Below are 13,411 nucleotides of genomic sequence, written 5' to 3'. Positions count from 1 at the left end.
ATCTAACAAAAGCAAGACAGAGGAAAGAACCTATAGATCCCCTAGAACACATTCTATATCCCAGATCACTAATTCCACTACTATCTTCCTGACAGGAGAACAGAAGAAGCCAACCACAGTAGAAAAGGAAAGAAAAACTAAAAATAGGAGAGTAAAAGTTACAGATGAAATGACAAGATCCCCTTCCAATCTCGAGCACTCTTGGTGCCACATACTATGGTGGTCTGGTATATTATCTGCCAGAGATGGGATGATCCTTTATGAAAAACTGTATGCTTCTTAATAGTTTTTGGAAGTCTAACAATAAATGGCTGCAATTATCTCATTATCTTAATGTGAACTCCACCAGTCCCACCCGTGACAAAGTGCTTTCCCAAACATTAACAGTACTGAGGTTTTAATCCAGGGGTAGGTGGTTTTAATCCAGGGGTAGGTTGGTGCACTTTCCATTTGGGCTGTATCTTTTAGTCCTTTTTTTTTTTTAAAAAAAAAAATAGGTTCTCATTTTCTGCCTGGGCTGACCTGGACCTCAATCCTCCTATTATGCTTTCCCATGTAGGTGGGAAAGTGACTTAACACTGAGCACACTTTTATTTGTTATTTATTTTATTGGTTGAGATGGAATCTTGATCCATCTGTCTAGAGTCAGCTCCAACCTCAAACTGCAATCTCCCAATCTCAGCCTCTGAAGTAGCTAGAATTATAGGTATTGTGAGCCATTTTGTACTCAGCTTTTTTGTATTGTATGTGTTTTCTTTTAAAGTGGTAACTGGCAAATCTAGATGCTAGAGATGTTTATTGTGCCTGGAGTTGCATAATGATTTGTTTGTGCCTCACTCAAAGAAAAAATACCAAGAATGTTAGGTGAGAGTAATAATTTATAATATATATAAAAATACAAGGCTGGATTGGCTCAAGTGGTAAATAGGACAGTAAGTGTCTAGTAAGCAGGAGACTATGTGTTCAATTCCCAGTATACAGCAAAAAAACAAACAAAAAAAGCAAAGCAGACCAATACTTCAAATCTGTGTCCATCTGACTTTTTGAAAAAAATGTCCTTTACATTAATAAGAATGTACTATACCCATACATTTAAATGTTTAACTAAAACCTGTTTGTACAACTAAAGATAGTGAAAAATAAATTTAACTTAAAAATGTCCTTTAATGTTGATTTAGCTCATGAGAGTCATAACTTTTGGAAACTGTACTGAAGCATTTAAAATGTCATTTTGGTCTAAACTGTCTGCTTACAGATAAAGTATTTTTTTTCTATGTAATGCATTATATCAGCAAAAAGACTGAAAACAGCTAATGCCTTATATTAACTAGTTATGAGAGTGAAAACCTAGATGATTTTAAGCAGCACTTTCATTTAAAAGTTTAGTAGAATATAATGTATCTATGCTTCAAGAATATCAATAGTTCAGTACAGAGCTACAAATCAAGAGGAGCAAAGATCATGAGAATAATAACTCAAAAATCAAATTATTTATTCTGTAGATGAGGGGTCAAATAGCTTTCTTCCTTCCATGAACTTCTAATTGTATATCAGATTGAGATTTTGCAAGCTTGTTTATTTAGTTTAATAACAGGAAATGGCACATCAGATGATGTGGATGAAGAAAAAGTGGGCAGACATACTAAATTAGTGTCTTTCTAATTGTAGTTACTGAGAGAATACATAACCACAATCACCAGAAAGATTAACCAGATATACAGCCACAAAGAAGAACATGTCAAAAAGCAGCTGTTGCCAGGTGCCAATGGCTGATGGCTATAATCCTAGCTACTCAGGAGGCTGAGATCTGAGAATCACGGTTCAAAGCAAGCCTGGGCAGGAAAGTCTGGTTGAGACTTTTTTTTTTTTTTTGGGTCGGGTCGTGGGGCCTGAACTCTGGGCCTGGGCGCTGTCCCTCAGCTCTTCAGCTCAAGGCTAGCACTCTACCACTGAGCCACTTTCCCAGCCCAAGTCTGTGAGACTCTTATCTCCAATTAAACACCAGAAAACTGGAAGTGGTGCTGTGGTTCAAGAGGTAATGTGCTAGCCTGCAGCTGAAGAGCTCAGAGATAGAGCCCAGACCCAGCCCCACAACCAGACAAAAAAAAGTAGCTGTTCTAGTTTTAACACTTGATATTCATATTTCAACACAAAAATAATATCTCTTAAGCTGAGCCCAAATCACCAGGGTTTTTTCCTAGCATACTTCATAGAGGTTAGTGTTGACCAAAAAGTGACATATGGAGTAATTAGCTTTGAAGCCAGATAATATAAATTTCTACCTTTACAATAGAAACTACAAATAAAATGCAAAATTATTTTTCTATTTAAATCAGGAGAATGACAATTTGGAAAAGCATTTTAGAGAAAAACAAAAAAATCAATAAGGAAAAAATAGAACTAAAGAAGAAAGAAAACTCAATGTTGTATTATGGGGAACTTAATAACGAGTAACAGTAACATGAATGAAGTCAGTCAGAAAAATAACCAAGAACTTATAAACCCTTCTCATTTGTGGGAGCTTACAAATGGTATATGAAAGATGATCTTCTTTAATGTAAACAACTTCCTTAATATGTAAGTCTCCAGGAATACTATACAAAATGAGTACAAATATGTCTACTTATCAATGATTGCAATATATAAACCTAAAACTGCTAAGCAATAAATCAAGGTAATAAATATTGATAATAGGAAATACTGATTTCAGTAATACCTGACTGATTAAAGTTATAAACTACAAACATAAAAATAGGTACATATAAGTCAAATTGTATACCTCATTAGTATAATGCTTTTTATAGTGGTGTGACTTTCTATTTCGAAGAATGTTTTCAGAAGTCCTGTCCACATGACGACGTAATGAGTATCCTGCTTCAGGACCATCTTCACTGGATACTTCATCAGAGACATTTGTTATTGTCCTTTGAGTATCCTAAGTTGGGAGTACACAAAAAGATTGTTAAGTTTTGATTAAACTTTTAGTTTTAAAACTGTAGTATTTAGGCTGTATATGACAAACCTACAGCCAGCATTATACTCAATGGTGAAAAACTAAAGCCATTTCCTCTTAACTCAGGAACAAGACAAGAATGCCCATTCTCTCCACTTCTCTTCAATCTAGTATTAGAATGCCTAGCTACAGCAATAAGACAAGATGCAGACATAAAGGGGATCCAAATAGGGAAAGAAGAAATAAAACTCTCCCTCTTTGCAGATGACATGATCTTGTATTTAAAGAATCCCATAGACTCCACTCCCAAATTACTCAAGCTGATTCAAAACTTTGGCAAAGTAGCAGGTTATAAAATTAACCCCCCAAAATCAATGGCTTTTCTGTATGCCAACAATGAGAAAAGTGTGGCTGAAATTAGGAAAGCAACTCCATTTGTAATAGCCCCACAAAAAATAAAATACCTAGGAATTAACTAAAGAAGTGAAGGACCTCTATGATGAAAACTTTAAAATCTTGAAAAAGGAAATCAACACAGAACTTAAAAAATGGCAAAACCTCCCATGCTCCTGGATTGGAAAGATTAACATCGTGAAAATGGCAATACTTCCCAAGGCTATCTACAAATTCAACGCAATACCTATCAAAATTCCACCCTCATTCTTCAAGGAAATAGAAGAGGCAATCCAAAAATTCATATGGAACAATAAAAGACTCCGAATAGCAAAAACACTTCTCAACGGAAAGAACACTGCTGGAGGAATATCAATACCAAATTTCAAACTCTACTATAAAGCCATAGTAATCACAACAGCTTGGTATTGGCATAAGAACAGACCTCAGGACCAATGGAATAGAATTGAAAACCCAGAAATGAACCTACAGACCTATAGCCATCTAATCTTCGATAAGGAAGCTAAAACAATAGAATGGAAGAAAGACAGCCTCTTCAGTAAATGGTGCTGGCAAAATTGGTTAACTACATGTAGAAAACTAAAGCTAGATCCTTATATATCACCCTGCACCAGAATCAACTCCAAATGGATCAAAGACCTTGAACTCAAAGCAGACACTCTGAAAACATTACAGGATGGAATAGGAGAAACCCTAGGTCTCCTTGGCACAGGCCGAAATTTTCTGAATAGAGACCCGGAAACACAACAAATCAAAGAAAGGTTGGACAAATGGGATTGCATAAGGTTGCAGAGCTTCTGCAGGGCAAATGACATAGCTAGCAAGATCAATAGAAAGCCCACCGATTGGGAGAAGATCTTTACTAGCCATACAACGGACAAGGGTCTCATATCTAAAATATACTTGGAACTCAAAAAATTAAACCCCCCAACAACAAATCCTCAAAGAAACAACTGCCCAATAAATAAGTGGGCGAAAGACTTAAAGAGAAGCTTCTCTGAAGAAGAAAGAAGGATGGCCAATAGACACATGAAGAAATGTTCAACATCCCTAGCCATAAAAGAAATGCATATCAAAACAACATTGAGATATCACCTCACTCCAGTTAGAACAGCAAAAATCAAGAACTCTAACAACAACAGATGCTGGAGGGGATGTGGTCAGAAAGGAACCTTACTTCATTGTTGGTGCGAATGTAAACTTGTTCAACCACTTTGGAAAGCAGTATGGAGGTTCCTCAAAAGACTTCACATAGATCTCCCCTATGATCCAGCAATCCCACTTTTGGGCATTGACCCAAATGTATACAAACAAGACCACACTAAAGCTACCAGCACAACTATGTTTACTGCAGCATTATTTACCATAGCTAAGATATGGAACCAACCCAGAAGCCCCTCAGTGGATGAATGGATCAAGAAAATGTGGTATATATACACAATGGAATTCTATGCCTCCATCAGAAAGAATGACATTTCCCCATTTGTTAGGAAATGGAAAGGCTTGGAAAAAATTACATTAAGTGAAGTAAGCCAGGCCCAAAGAAACATAGGTCCCATGGTTTCCCTTATTTGCAATATCTAGTATAGGTATGAGTCAAGCGGAAAAGGTCAGATAATGTGATGTTAGGAAAACGAACCCTTAAATATGTATTTTAATGTTTTCGTTTCTTTCATGCATGTGTTTCTAACGCATTTATAAGATTATTTCTTTGTTGCTTTGTATGTCCCTCCCCCACAGTGTAACCCCCGCTTTCACTTTATTTGATGTCAGTATAACATGTGGAGGAGATGGGGACAAACAAGTCGTTTAAGGATTCAGGTGGACCTGTTGCAACAAGGAGAATTACAAAATGTCATGTCAAAGCAAGCTTTACAATGTTGGTGTGTGGGGGGGGTATGATTGGGTAGGGGGGAGGGGGGAGGCTGGGAAGGGAGGTGAAGGGTAAACAAAGGAGGAGGCTGCAATGCTTGGTAAGAAATGTATGCATTATCCTGCCAATGTAATTGTAACCCCTCTGTACAGTATGTTCTCAAATAAAATAAAATAAAATTTAAATTAAAAAAACTGTAGTATTTTTAATTACACACACATACCCTTAACTTTGAAGTATCTTCAAATGCCTCCAAGTAAAATACTACCTAACACAGGCCAAAATTTTTCTTAACAGAGATCCAGAAAACACAACAAATCAAAGAAAGGTTGGATAAATGGAATTGCATGAAACTGCAGAGCTTCTGCATGGCAAAGGATATAGGTAGCATGATCAATAGAAAGCCCACAGACTGGGAGAAGATCTTCACTAGCTAACAACAGACAATGGCCTCATATCTAAAATATACTTAGAACTCAAAAAATTAAGGCACCCAAAAACAACTTCTCAAAGAAACAACCACCCCATTAATAAATGGGCTAAAGACTTAAAGAGAGACTTCTCTGAAGAGGAAATAAGAATGGCCAATAGACACATGAAGAAATGCTCAACTTCTCTGGCCATAAAAGAAATGCGAATCAAAACAACATTGAGATTACACCTCATCCAGTTAGAATGGCTAGAATAAAAAAATCTAATAATGGCAGATATTGGAGGGGATGTGGCCAAAAGGGAACCCCACTGCATTGTTGATGGGAGTGTAAACTTGTTCAACCACTTTGGAAAGCAGTATGAAGTTACCCAATCCCAAAAAAATTTAGGTCCCATGATTTCCCTTATTTGCAACAATTAGTATACAAATAAGATAATCTTATCAGATGAGCTGAAAAGCTCAAAAGCCATGTACAAATGACCATATGAGATGATGCTAACTAAAGTGAACCCCAAGATATATAGGACGTAAGAGGTCTGTTTTTATTGTTTTAAATGTACCATGTGATTTTACTTGTTGCTGTTGTTTTCTTTGTATGTTCTTTCCCTTATGGCATATCTCCTGTTGTCATTGTACCTGATTTTGATACCCTGCATCTTGTATACAGGAGAGGAGAAGGGGAATAATAAAATGCTGAAACAAGGACACAGGATGACCCATTGCACAAGGATACCCACAGGACAGTATACTGGAAACGAACTTTACAGCTTTGGAGGGTGAGCGGTAGAGAGAGTGGGGTAGGAGTGGGGAAGGTGGGGAGGGAAGGGATAGTGGGACAACACCAAGGAAGGGAAGGGGTAACAATGACCGACAAGTAATGTACTCATTGCCTTACTCATGTACAAAATCTTAACAATAAAAAAAACTGCCTAAAAGAATAGTACTGCCTGATTGTTTTGAGTGACTGTACTTTTTACAATTTAAATTAGAACTTAATGGGTTTCATCTGATATTGTCACATATATAATGAACTTTAATAATAACTTATCCCCCATTATCCTCTCTTATACCCCCTTCCTACCAATCCCTTTCCTCTCCCCAAATAGTCCATTTTTATGGTTTTTTTTTCAAGTGCGGATTTTCACTTATGAGAAAAAGCATGCAATACTTGTCTTCTAGCTTGTATGACTTAACATCACAGTGTCACAATAAATATGAGTGTGCAAGTATCTACTGTATTTTGGGGGGGAGAGGGTTGTGAACAGGAATGTAATCCTGATTTTAATAGAAGTTAGTCATTTTTGTATGATTTTGTATCCTGTTTATTACAAGTGGTTTTTTAGAGCTAAGAGGTTCCTGTGGAGTTCTAAGGTCTTTTTAATATAATATCATATCTGCAAGTAGGAATAACTGGATGTCTTCCTTTCCTATTTGTATAATTTTTTCTTGCATTATTTCTCTGCCTCAGAGTTCAAATACTATATTGATTTTAGAGGAAACACTTTCAATTATTCCCTACTATTATGTTGGCTATAGATGGGTCATCTAGACTCTGTTGATGTACACTCCTTCTATTTCTATTTTCTTCAGAACTTTTACCAAAGAATGCAGAATTCTTCTAAAATTTTCTGTATCTAAGGATGTGATTTTTATCCTAGTCTATTCTGTCTATATACGTTTTTTTCATTATTATGTACTATTTATTTATTTGCATTTGTTTAGTTATCCTTGCATCCTTGAAATAAAACCTAAATTTGAGCTTGGCATATAATCTTTTTTTCTTTATTGTAATTTATTTATTTATTTATTTATTTATTTATTTATAGATTTTTTTGAGTACTAAGGTTTAAAGTCAAGGCCTGGTGCTTGCTAGGCAGAACTTTTAACAAACAAGCCACACTTGTAGCCCTCTTTTTTTATTATTTTATTATTAGGTATTAATTATACATTGTGACATGTCCATAATAAATATATTTTGCAAAAATTCATCTCTTATAATTTTAAGAAGTTTTTTATTATGAAAATACTGTACAGAGGGGTTACAGTTACATGAGCAAGGTAATGAGTCCATTTCCTATCAAGCATTGTTGCCTCCTCCTTTGTTTTTCCTCTACCATCCCTTCCCTCCTCACCTCAACAACACTCCCCCCTTATTATCTTTTAACATATTCTTGAGTTTCATTTGCAAAGAATTTATTGAGAATTTTTGTGTCTATGTTCATCAGTGGTCTGTAGGTATCTTGTTTGGAGATGGCCTCTGGTTTTGAAATTAGGGCAATATCAGTTTCATAGAATGAGTTTGAAAGCATTCCTTTTATGTTTTATAAAGAGGTTAGGAACAATGAAAAGAACAATCTTTAAATGTTTGGTACAATTTAGCACTGAAAGCCACAAGTGGTAGCCATAATTCTAGGTTCTCTACAAGCAGAAATTAGGAGGATCACAGTTCTAATCCAGGTGGGACAAAAAGTTTTCCAGACCAAAAAGTCAACATGGTGTTGTCATGTGCCTGTCTCATGAATTTTCCCACTCAGGCTTGCTTTAAACAGTAATCCTCAAATCTCAGCCATATAAATAGCTATGATAATAGGCATGAGCCGCCAGCATCTGGCTGTTTTTCTTAATAGATGGTTTCCTTTAAAAATATATAGTGATTTTTGTCCTTCTAATTTTAGCTTGAAATCTGCTTTGTTACATATCAGTACCTACTTCTGATCATTTTCTGTTTGCTTAGAATAAATATTGTTTTCTACCCTTATACTCTAGTCTGTGTGTCTTTGGTAAATAGCTTATTTGCTATTTTGCTTGTTTAACCCACTCAAGCAGCCTATATGTTTTAATTGAAAACTTATTGTTTACATTTAGGGTTATGAATGAAAGGTATGTACTAACCCCTCCCTTTTTTATCTGAGGTTAGTTGCTTACTGAATTCATAATATTTGATTTTCCTTACTTCTTATCTGCTTTATTCTTTTAGTGAGATTATTTTCCAAGATTTCAGGTTATAGATATTCTACTTCTGTAATATTCCTTTAAGTGTCTTCTGTAATGCTGGTTTAGCAATCATGAACTGCTTTAGTTTATACTTATCATAGAAAGGCTTTATAACAGGTAGATGTAGTCTGGGTTGGCAGTTATTTTGTAGCAGGGCCTAAAATATAACTGTTAGTGCTCTCCTGGCCTAAGGTTTCTGTTGATAGGTCTGCTGCTATCCTGATAGGGTTTGCCTTTATAAGTAATTTGGCACTCTTTTTTTTTTTTTTTTTTTTTTTGGTCAGTAGTGCTTAAACTATATTTCTAAGTTGAAATTTGTAAATCTATTGGGATGGATATTTCTTCCAGTTATATTAGGGGATCTTTTAGTAAGCAGCCTTCTTTTGAGAAGGTCAATCCATAGAACTGCTCAGAATAGTAGTAACTTTGGCTTCTTCTCTCACACCAGAGTTGGAGCTGTGAGCTATTTCTTATTTCCTTCTTTCTAGCCTTACGATTTCTTGGTGCTTTTCCCCAGTCTTTATGGAAATAGCTATCTCAAGAGAAGGAGTGAGGATTTCTCACCTGACCCATCCTGAGGTCCTCTCAGGTATGGCATGTTTGTGATCTCCAAAAAGTCCAGGATGTGTGTGTGATGCCAGGCCCACCAATGTCTGTGTACAGGCTTGTGGCTGTTTCATAGCTGGTCCAGGCCACCAGCATGGAACACATTCTCTTCAACCAAATGCTTGCCAGAGGTGACAACTGATTGGATGGCCAATCAGTTGGATTGGATATGCCACGCTTCAGAGGGGAGGGTGCTGTGTGTTCCAAAAACAGCCACCAAAACTTTGGTGTCTGCATAGGCTTTGCTGTCTACTAGAGAGGGTAGCCACTCTTTGGAGACAATCTGTAAGGCCTTTGGTTTGGTCTGTTGGTCCATTTTCTACCATTTTCCAGATATCTGGGTTCTCAGGGACTGAGACCTGGTACTGACAGGCAGCCATGGCAGAGTGAGATGTGGAAAATGCCCTTGGGGCAGCATGAGATGGTGTGGTTTCGAGGTCCTGACTGCTCAAGGCAGGGTAGTCAGAGGTATCACCTGCCTCACAGGAAGTGGGACCACTGGAGGAATGGACTACACACTTGAACTGTGTAGTCCCTGAGAGCTCAGGTCTACAGCCTCTGGGGACCCATGTTGGGGGCCTGGGGCAAGTGCTCCAGGTAGGGCTGGTGGAGTGACGGCTGTGTCATCAGGGGAGTGTGGCTTGGACCCAGCAAGGTGGTCCCCACTGATGTCAGTAGGCTGTTGTGGTAATGGCTGGCAATATGTGCTAAGGCCAGTGGTGTCTGGGTCCCTAGAGCTGGGTTCCACCATCTGGTGGTCAATACTTGTCCCAGGTACTATGAGGGACCAGAGAAGCCTACAGAGGAACTTCCACTGTCACTGTGTCACACAGGACAGCCAGCCTCTGTCTTCTCTCTTCACCTATACCATGTCCTTATCATCTGATTCTCTCTCTCTCTCTCTCTCTCTCTCTCTCTCTCTCTCTCTCTCTTTCTCTCTCTCTCTCTCTCTCTCTCCTTCTCCCCTGTCCCCCTGGCTTGTGCTCTAAGAAAAATAAGAACATCGGACTCTGCTTTTTAGCTGTCTTGAATGACTACATTCTTGAATATAAATTTTGCATTTAAATGCAGTTCAGCCATTTGTGAAATACTATTATACATTTGTTTATAAAATTTGAAAGTTATCATTCACAAATATGTCCTTAATATAAGTTTATTTTTCTTTCTCCAGAGCAACATTACTAATAATATGTCCCTTGAGCAAGATGGCCCTTCAGAAAGAAGAATCAAGACAAAGAAACAAACAACAGTGTTTTCCCTGGAGTGTTTGAGACAGAGTTTTAAGAGTACAGCAAAAGTATGGCAGAAATAATACAGAGCATAGAGCTAACCCATGACTTTATAAAAATGAGAACTAAACACAGAGCACCTACCCTCTTGTCTCTCAAGATAAACTCTGAACCAAGACTATATAGGAAAAAGCATACCCTCAGAAGTCTCTACTGAAACCTCAAATATCTAAAGCATTTGCTTCTGGAGAGGCCTTCAGCCTTCAAAGGTCAAAGAGATAAGGGTACATCTCAGGCTACATTGCCTGAGAGAAAAAGGCTCGCTCATGTGTGATCCCCAAAACCTAGCACCCAGGTTCTTGCTATACAGCTTCATTTTGAGATTTTGTTCACACTCCTATAGTCCCAGAATGCATTTAGATCTTCCTGTGCACATTCCTACTGTCTCCAAAACAGCTGTGCATCTTAAGCCACACATCCTCAGCCTCCGAGAGGCAACAGACAACCAGCATTGTGCAGCTCAGTCCATCAAGGCTCTCAGGAAGCAGCTACATAATTCTGCCTACCCTCCAGCTTTGGGAAGCAGGTAGGAAATCCTGCCTATCTACGTAACATCAACAGGAAGGTGCCAGGTAGCCTGCCATGAACAGGTCAGTTCCTAGAGGCCCATCAAAGCCATCCACAGCCCTCAAGAGACTGAAAAGCCTATATGGGTTCAAACACATTGATAGGGACTTTACCTGAGTACCTCCAACCATGGATGATGTTTACTATAGCTGCATAGACACTACATGAAAACACACACCTGAAACCAGTATAAACACAGCTTATCCAACTAACATCCACACAGGGTGAAAGATTTTTATTATAAAAGCCACCTATAAAACTGGCAACAGACTCACCAGATAACAAATATTAATGAAGGGACACAGACCAATAAAAAGAATAAGGATGCTTAATGCTTCTACAAAGCTCTCATTATTTAAAATGGATTTTAAAACAGTAGCACTGGAGACCTCTGCACTCTACTTTTAGTAACAAACATATTACCACATAAGAAATATAAGAGAGGGGCTGGGAAGGTGGCTCAGTGGTAGAGTGCTTGCCTTACATGCATAAGGCCCTGGGTTTGATTCCTCAGCACCACATAAGCAAAAAGAAAAAAAGCCGGAAGTGGCGTGGTGGCTCAAGTGGTAGAGTGCTAGCCTTGAGCTGAAGAGCTGAGGGATAGCACCCGGCCCAGAGTTCAGGCCCCACGACTGGACTCCCCCCCCAAAAAAAAGAAGTGAGCTATTAAATAATAAATAAATAAATAAGATCTATACTATACCACTAAAAAAAGAAATATAAGAGAAATTTATAGACTATTTCATCTAGCATACACAGAGTGCATATTCTCATCAGCACATAGAACATTCTTTAAAACACAACCTATGTCAGGCCACAAAACTAATCTCAACAAAAATTTTTTAATGAAATTATGACATGTATGTTACCTGACCACAATGAAATAAAACTAGATATAAACAGCATCAGAAAACTACAAGTTTCTGATATCCATATCACTCTGAGTCAACTGTAGATTCAATTCAATTGCCCTGTCAAAATACCAGACATTCTCCATACAACTAGAAAAATCACTTCTAAAAATCTATAGGGAACTACGAAGATTCAGAATCATACATTAAAGAAAAGAAAGTCTCCCTAATAAATTTAGATTTTGGAAAAACTAGATAGCCAAATGAAATTAGATTCCTCTTATCATATATAAAAAATCAACTGAAAATATCAAGAGCTTAAATGTAAGATTCAAAACTTTTGAACTAGCCAGTGCTACTGGCTCATGCTTATAATCCTAGCTACACAGGAGGCTGAAATCCAAAGAATCAAGGTTCAAAGCCAGCTCCAGCAGAAAAGCCCAAGAAAATCTATCTTAAATCAACCAGCAAAATGCCAAACTGGAGGCATGGCTCAAGTAGTAGGGAGCCAGCTGTGCAGCTGTGCAATCAAGCCACGCAAGAGTTTGAAGCCCTAAATTCAAAGCCCATTACCATAACAAAGTATAAAATTCCAAAATACAAAGCCAACCTGGGCAGAAAAGGTTCTGTCAGATTCTTATTTCCAATAAACGACCCCAAAAAGCTGGAAGTGGTGCTGTGGCTCAAGTGGTAGAGTGCTAGCCTTGAGCACAATGAAGCTCAGGGAAAGTGCCCAGCCCTGAATTCGAGCCCCAGGACTAGCAAACACACACACACACACACACACACACACACACACACACACACACACACGCACACACACACACACCCCACACACACACACACACACACACCTACTAAACTATATAACATCTAAGAAAAAAAGAGAACATACTTTAGAATGTCATATGGGTAAGTGTTTTTTAATCTCAAAGCGCAGGCAATAAAACTGGCAAAATTTGACAAAGAGAACTGTATCCAACTAAAAAGTTTCTGTACATCAGAGGAAATAGAGTTAAGAACAAATTGTAGAATCTGAAAAAATATTTGCAAAGTACTCATTTAACACAAGCTAATATCCAGAATATATGAGGAACTAAAAAAAAAAAAAACCCAAAATATCAATAAAACCAAATAATCCAATTGAGAATTCCCTTAAGTATTTTTTCCTCAGAAGAAGATACAGAAAGAAAAGAAATACATGACTACATGAAAAACTTTTTCATTATCACTATCAGGGAAACACAAATGAAACCACAATGAAGTATAATCTCATTTTATTTTCAAAAAGACAAAAAATAACAAATGGTGGTATAAATGTGGAAAAGGGGCTTTCTTGTATAGTGTTGGGAGAAATTTAAATTAGCATGGTCATTATAGAACAGTATATATCTTTAAAAAGCAATGTAGAATTGCTATATGATCTAGCAT

At 37.5% G+C, this 13,411-nt stretch overlaps 1 protein-coding gene across 3 annotated transcripts in view; it reads right to left on the bottom strand.

Moving 5' to 3' along the window:
* Phtf2 (putative homeodomain transcription factor 2) overlaps positions 1 to 13,411 on the bottom strand; it is a 103,366-nt gene that overhangs the window by 24,301 nt on the left and 65,654 nt on the right. For all 3 annotated transcript variants that reach the window (XM_069996343.1, XM_069996342.1, XM_069996341.1), the window contains exon 9: positions 2,780 to 2,935. In XM_069996343.1, the coding sequence (XP_069852444.1) occupies positions 2,780 to 2,935 (156 nt within the window). The remainder of the gene's footprint in view (positions 1 to 2,779; positions 2,936 to 13,411) is intronic.

Source organism: Dipodomys merriami, unplaced genomic scaffold (assembly GCF_024711535.1).
Source record: "Dipodomys merriami isolate MVZ:Mamm:240054 unplaced genomic scaffold, mDipMer1.0.p SCAF_5, whole genome shotgun sequence".
NCBI classification, from domain to species: domain Eukaryota; kingdom Metazoa; phylum Chordata; class Mammalia; order Rodentia; family Heteromyidae; genus Dipodomys; species Dipodomys merriami.
Note: the sequence above shows the minus strand (reverse complement) of the source record. Positions and strands in the feature narration are given on the sequence as shown.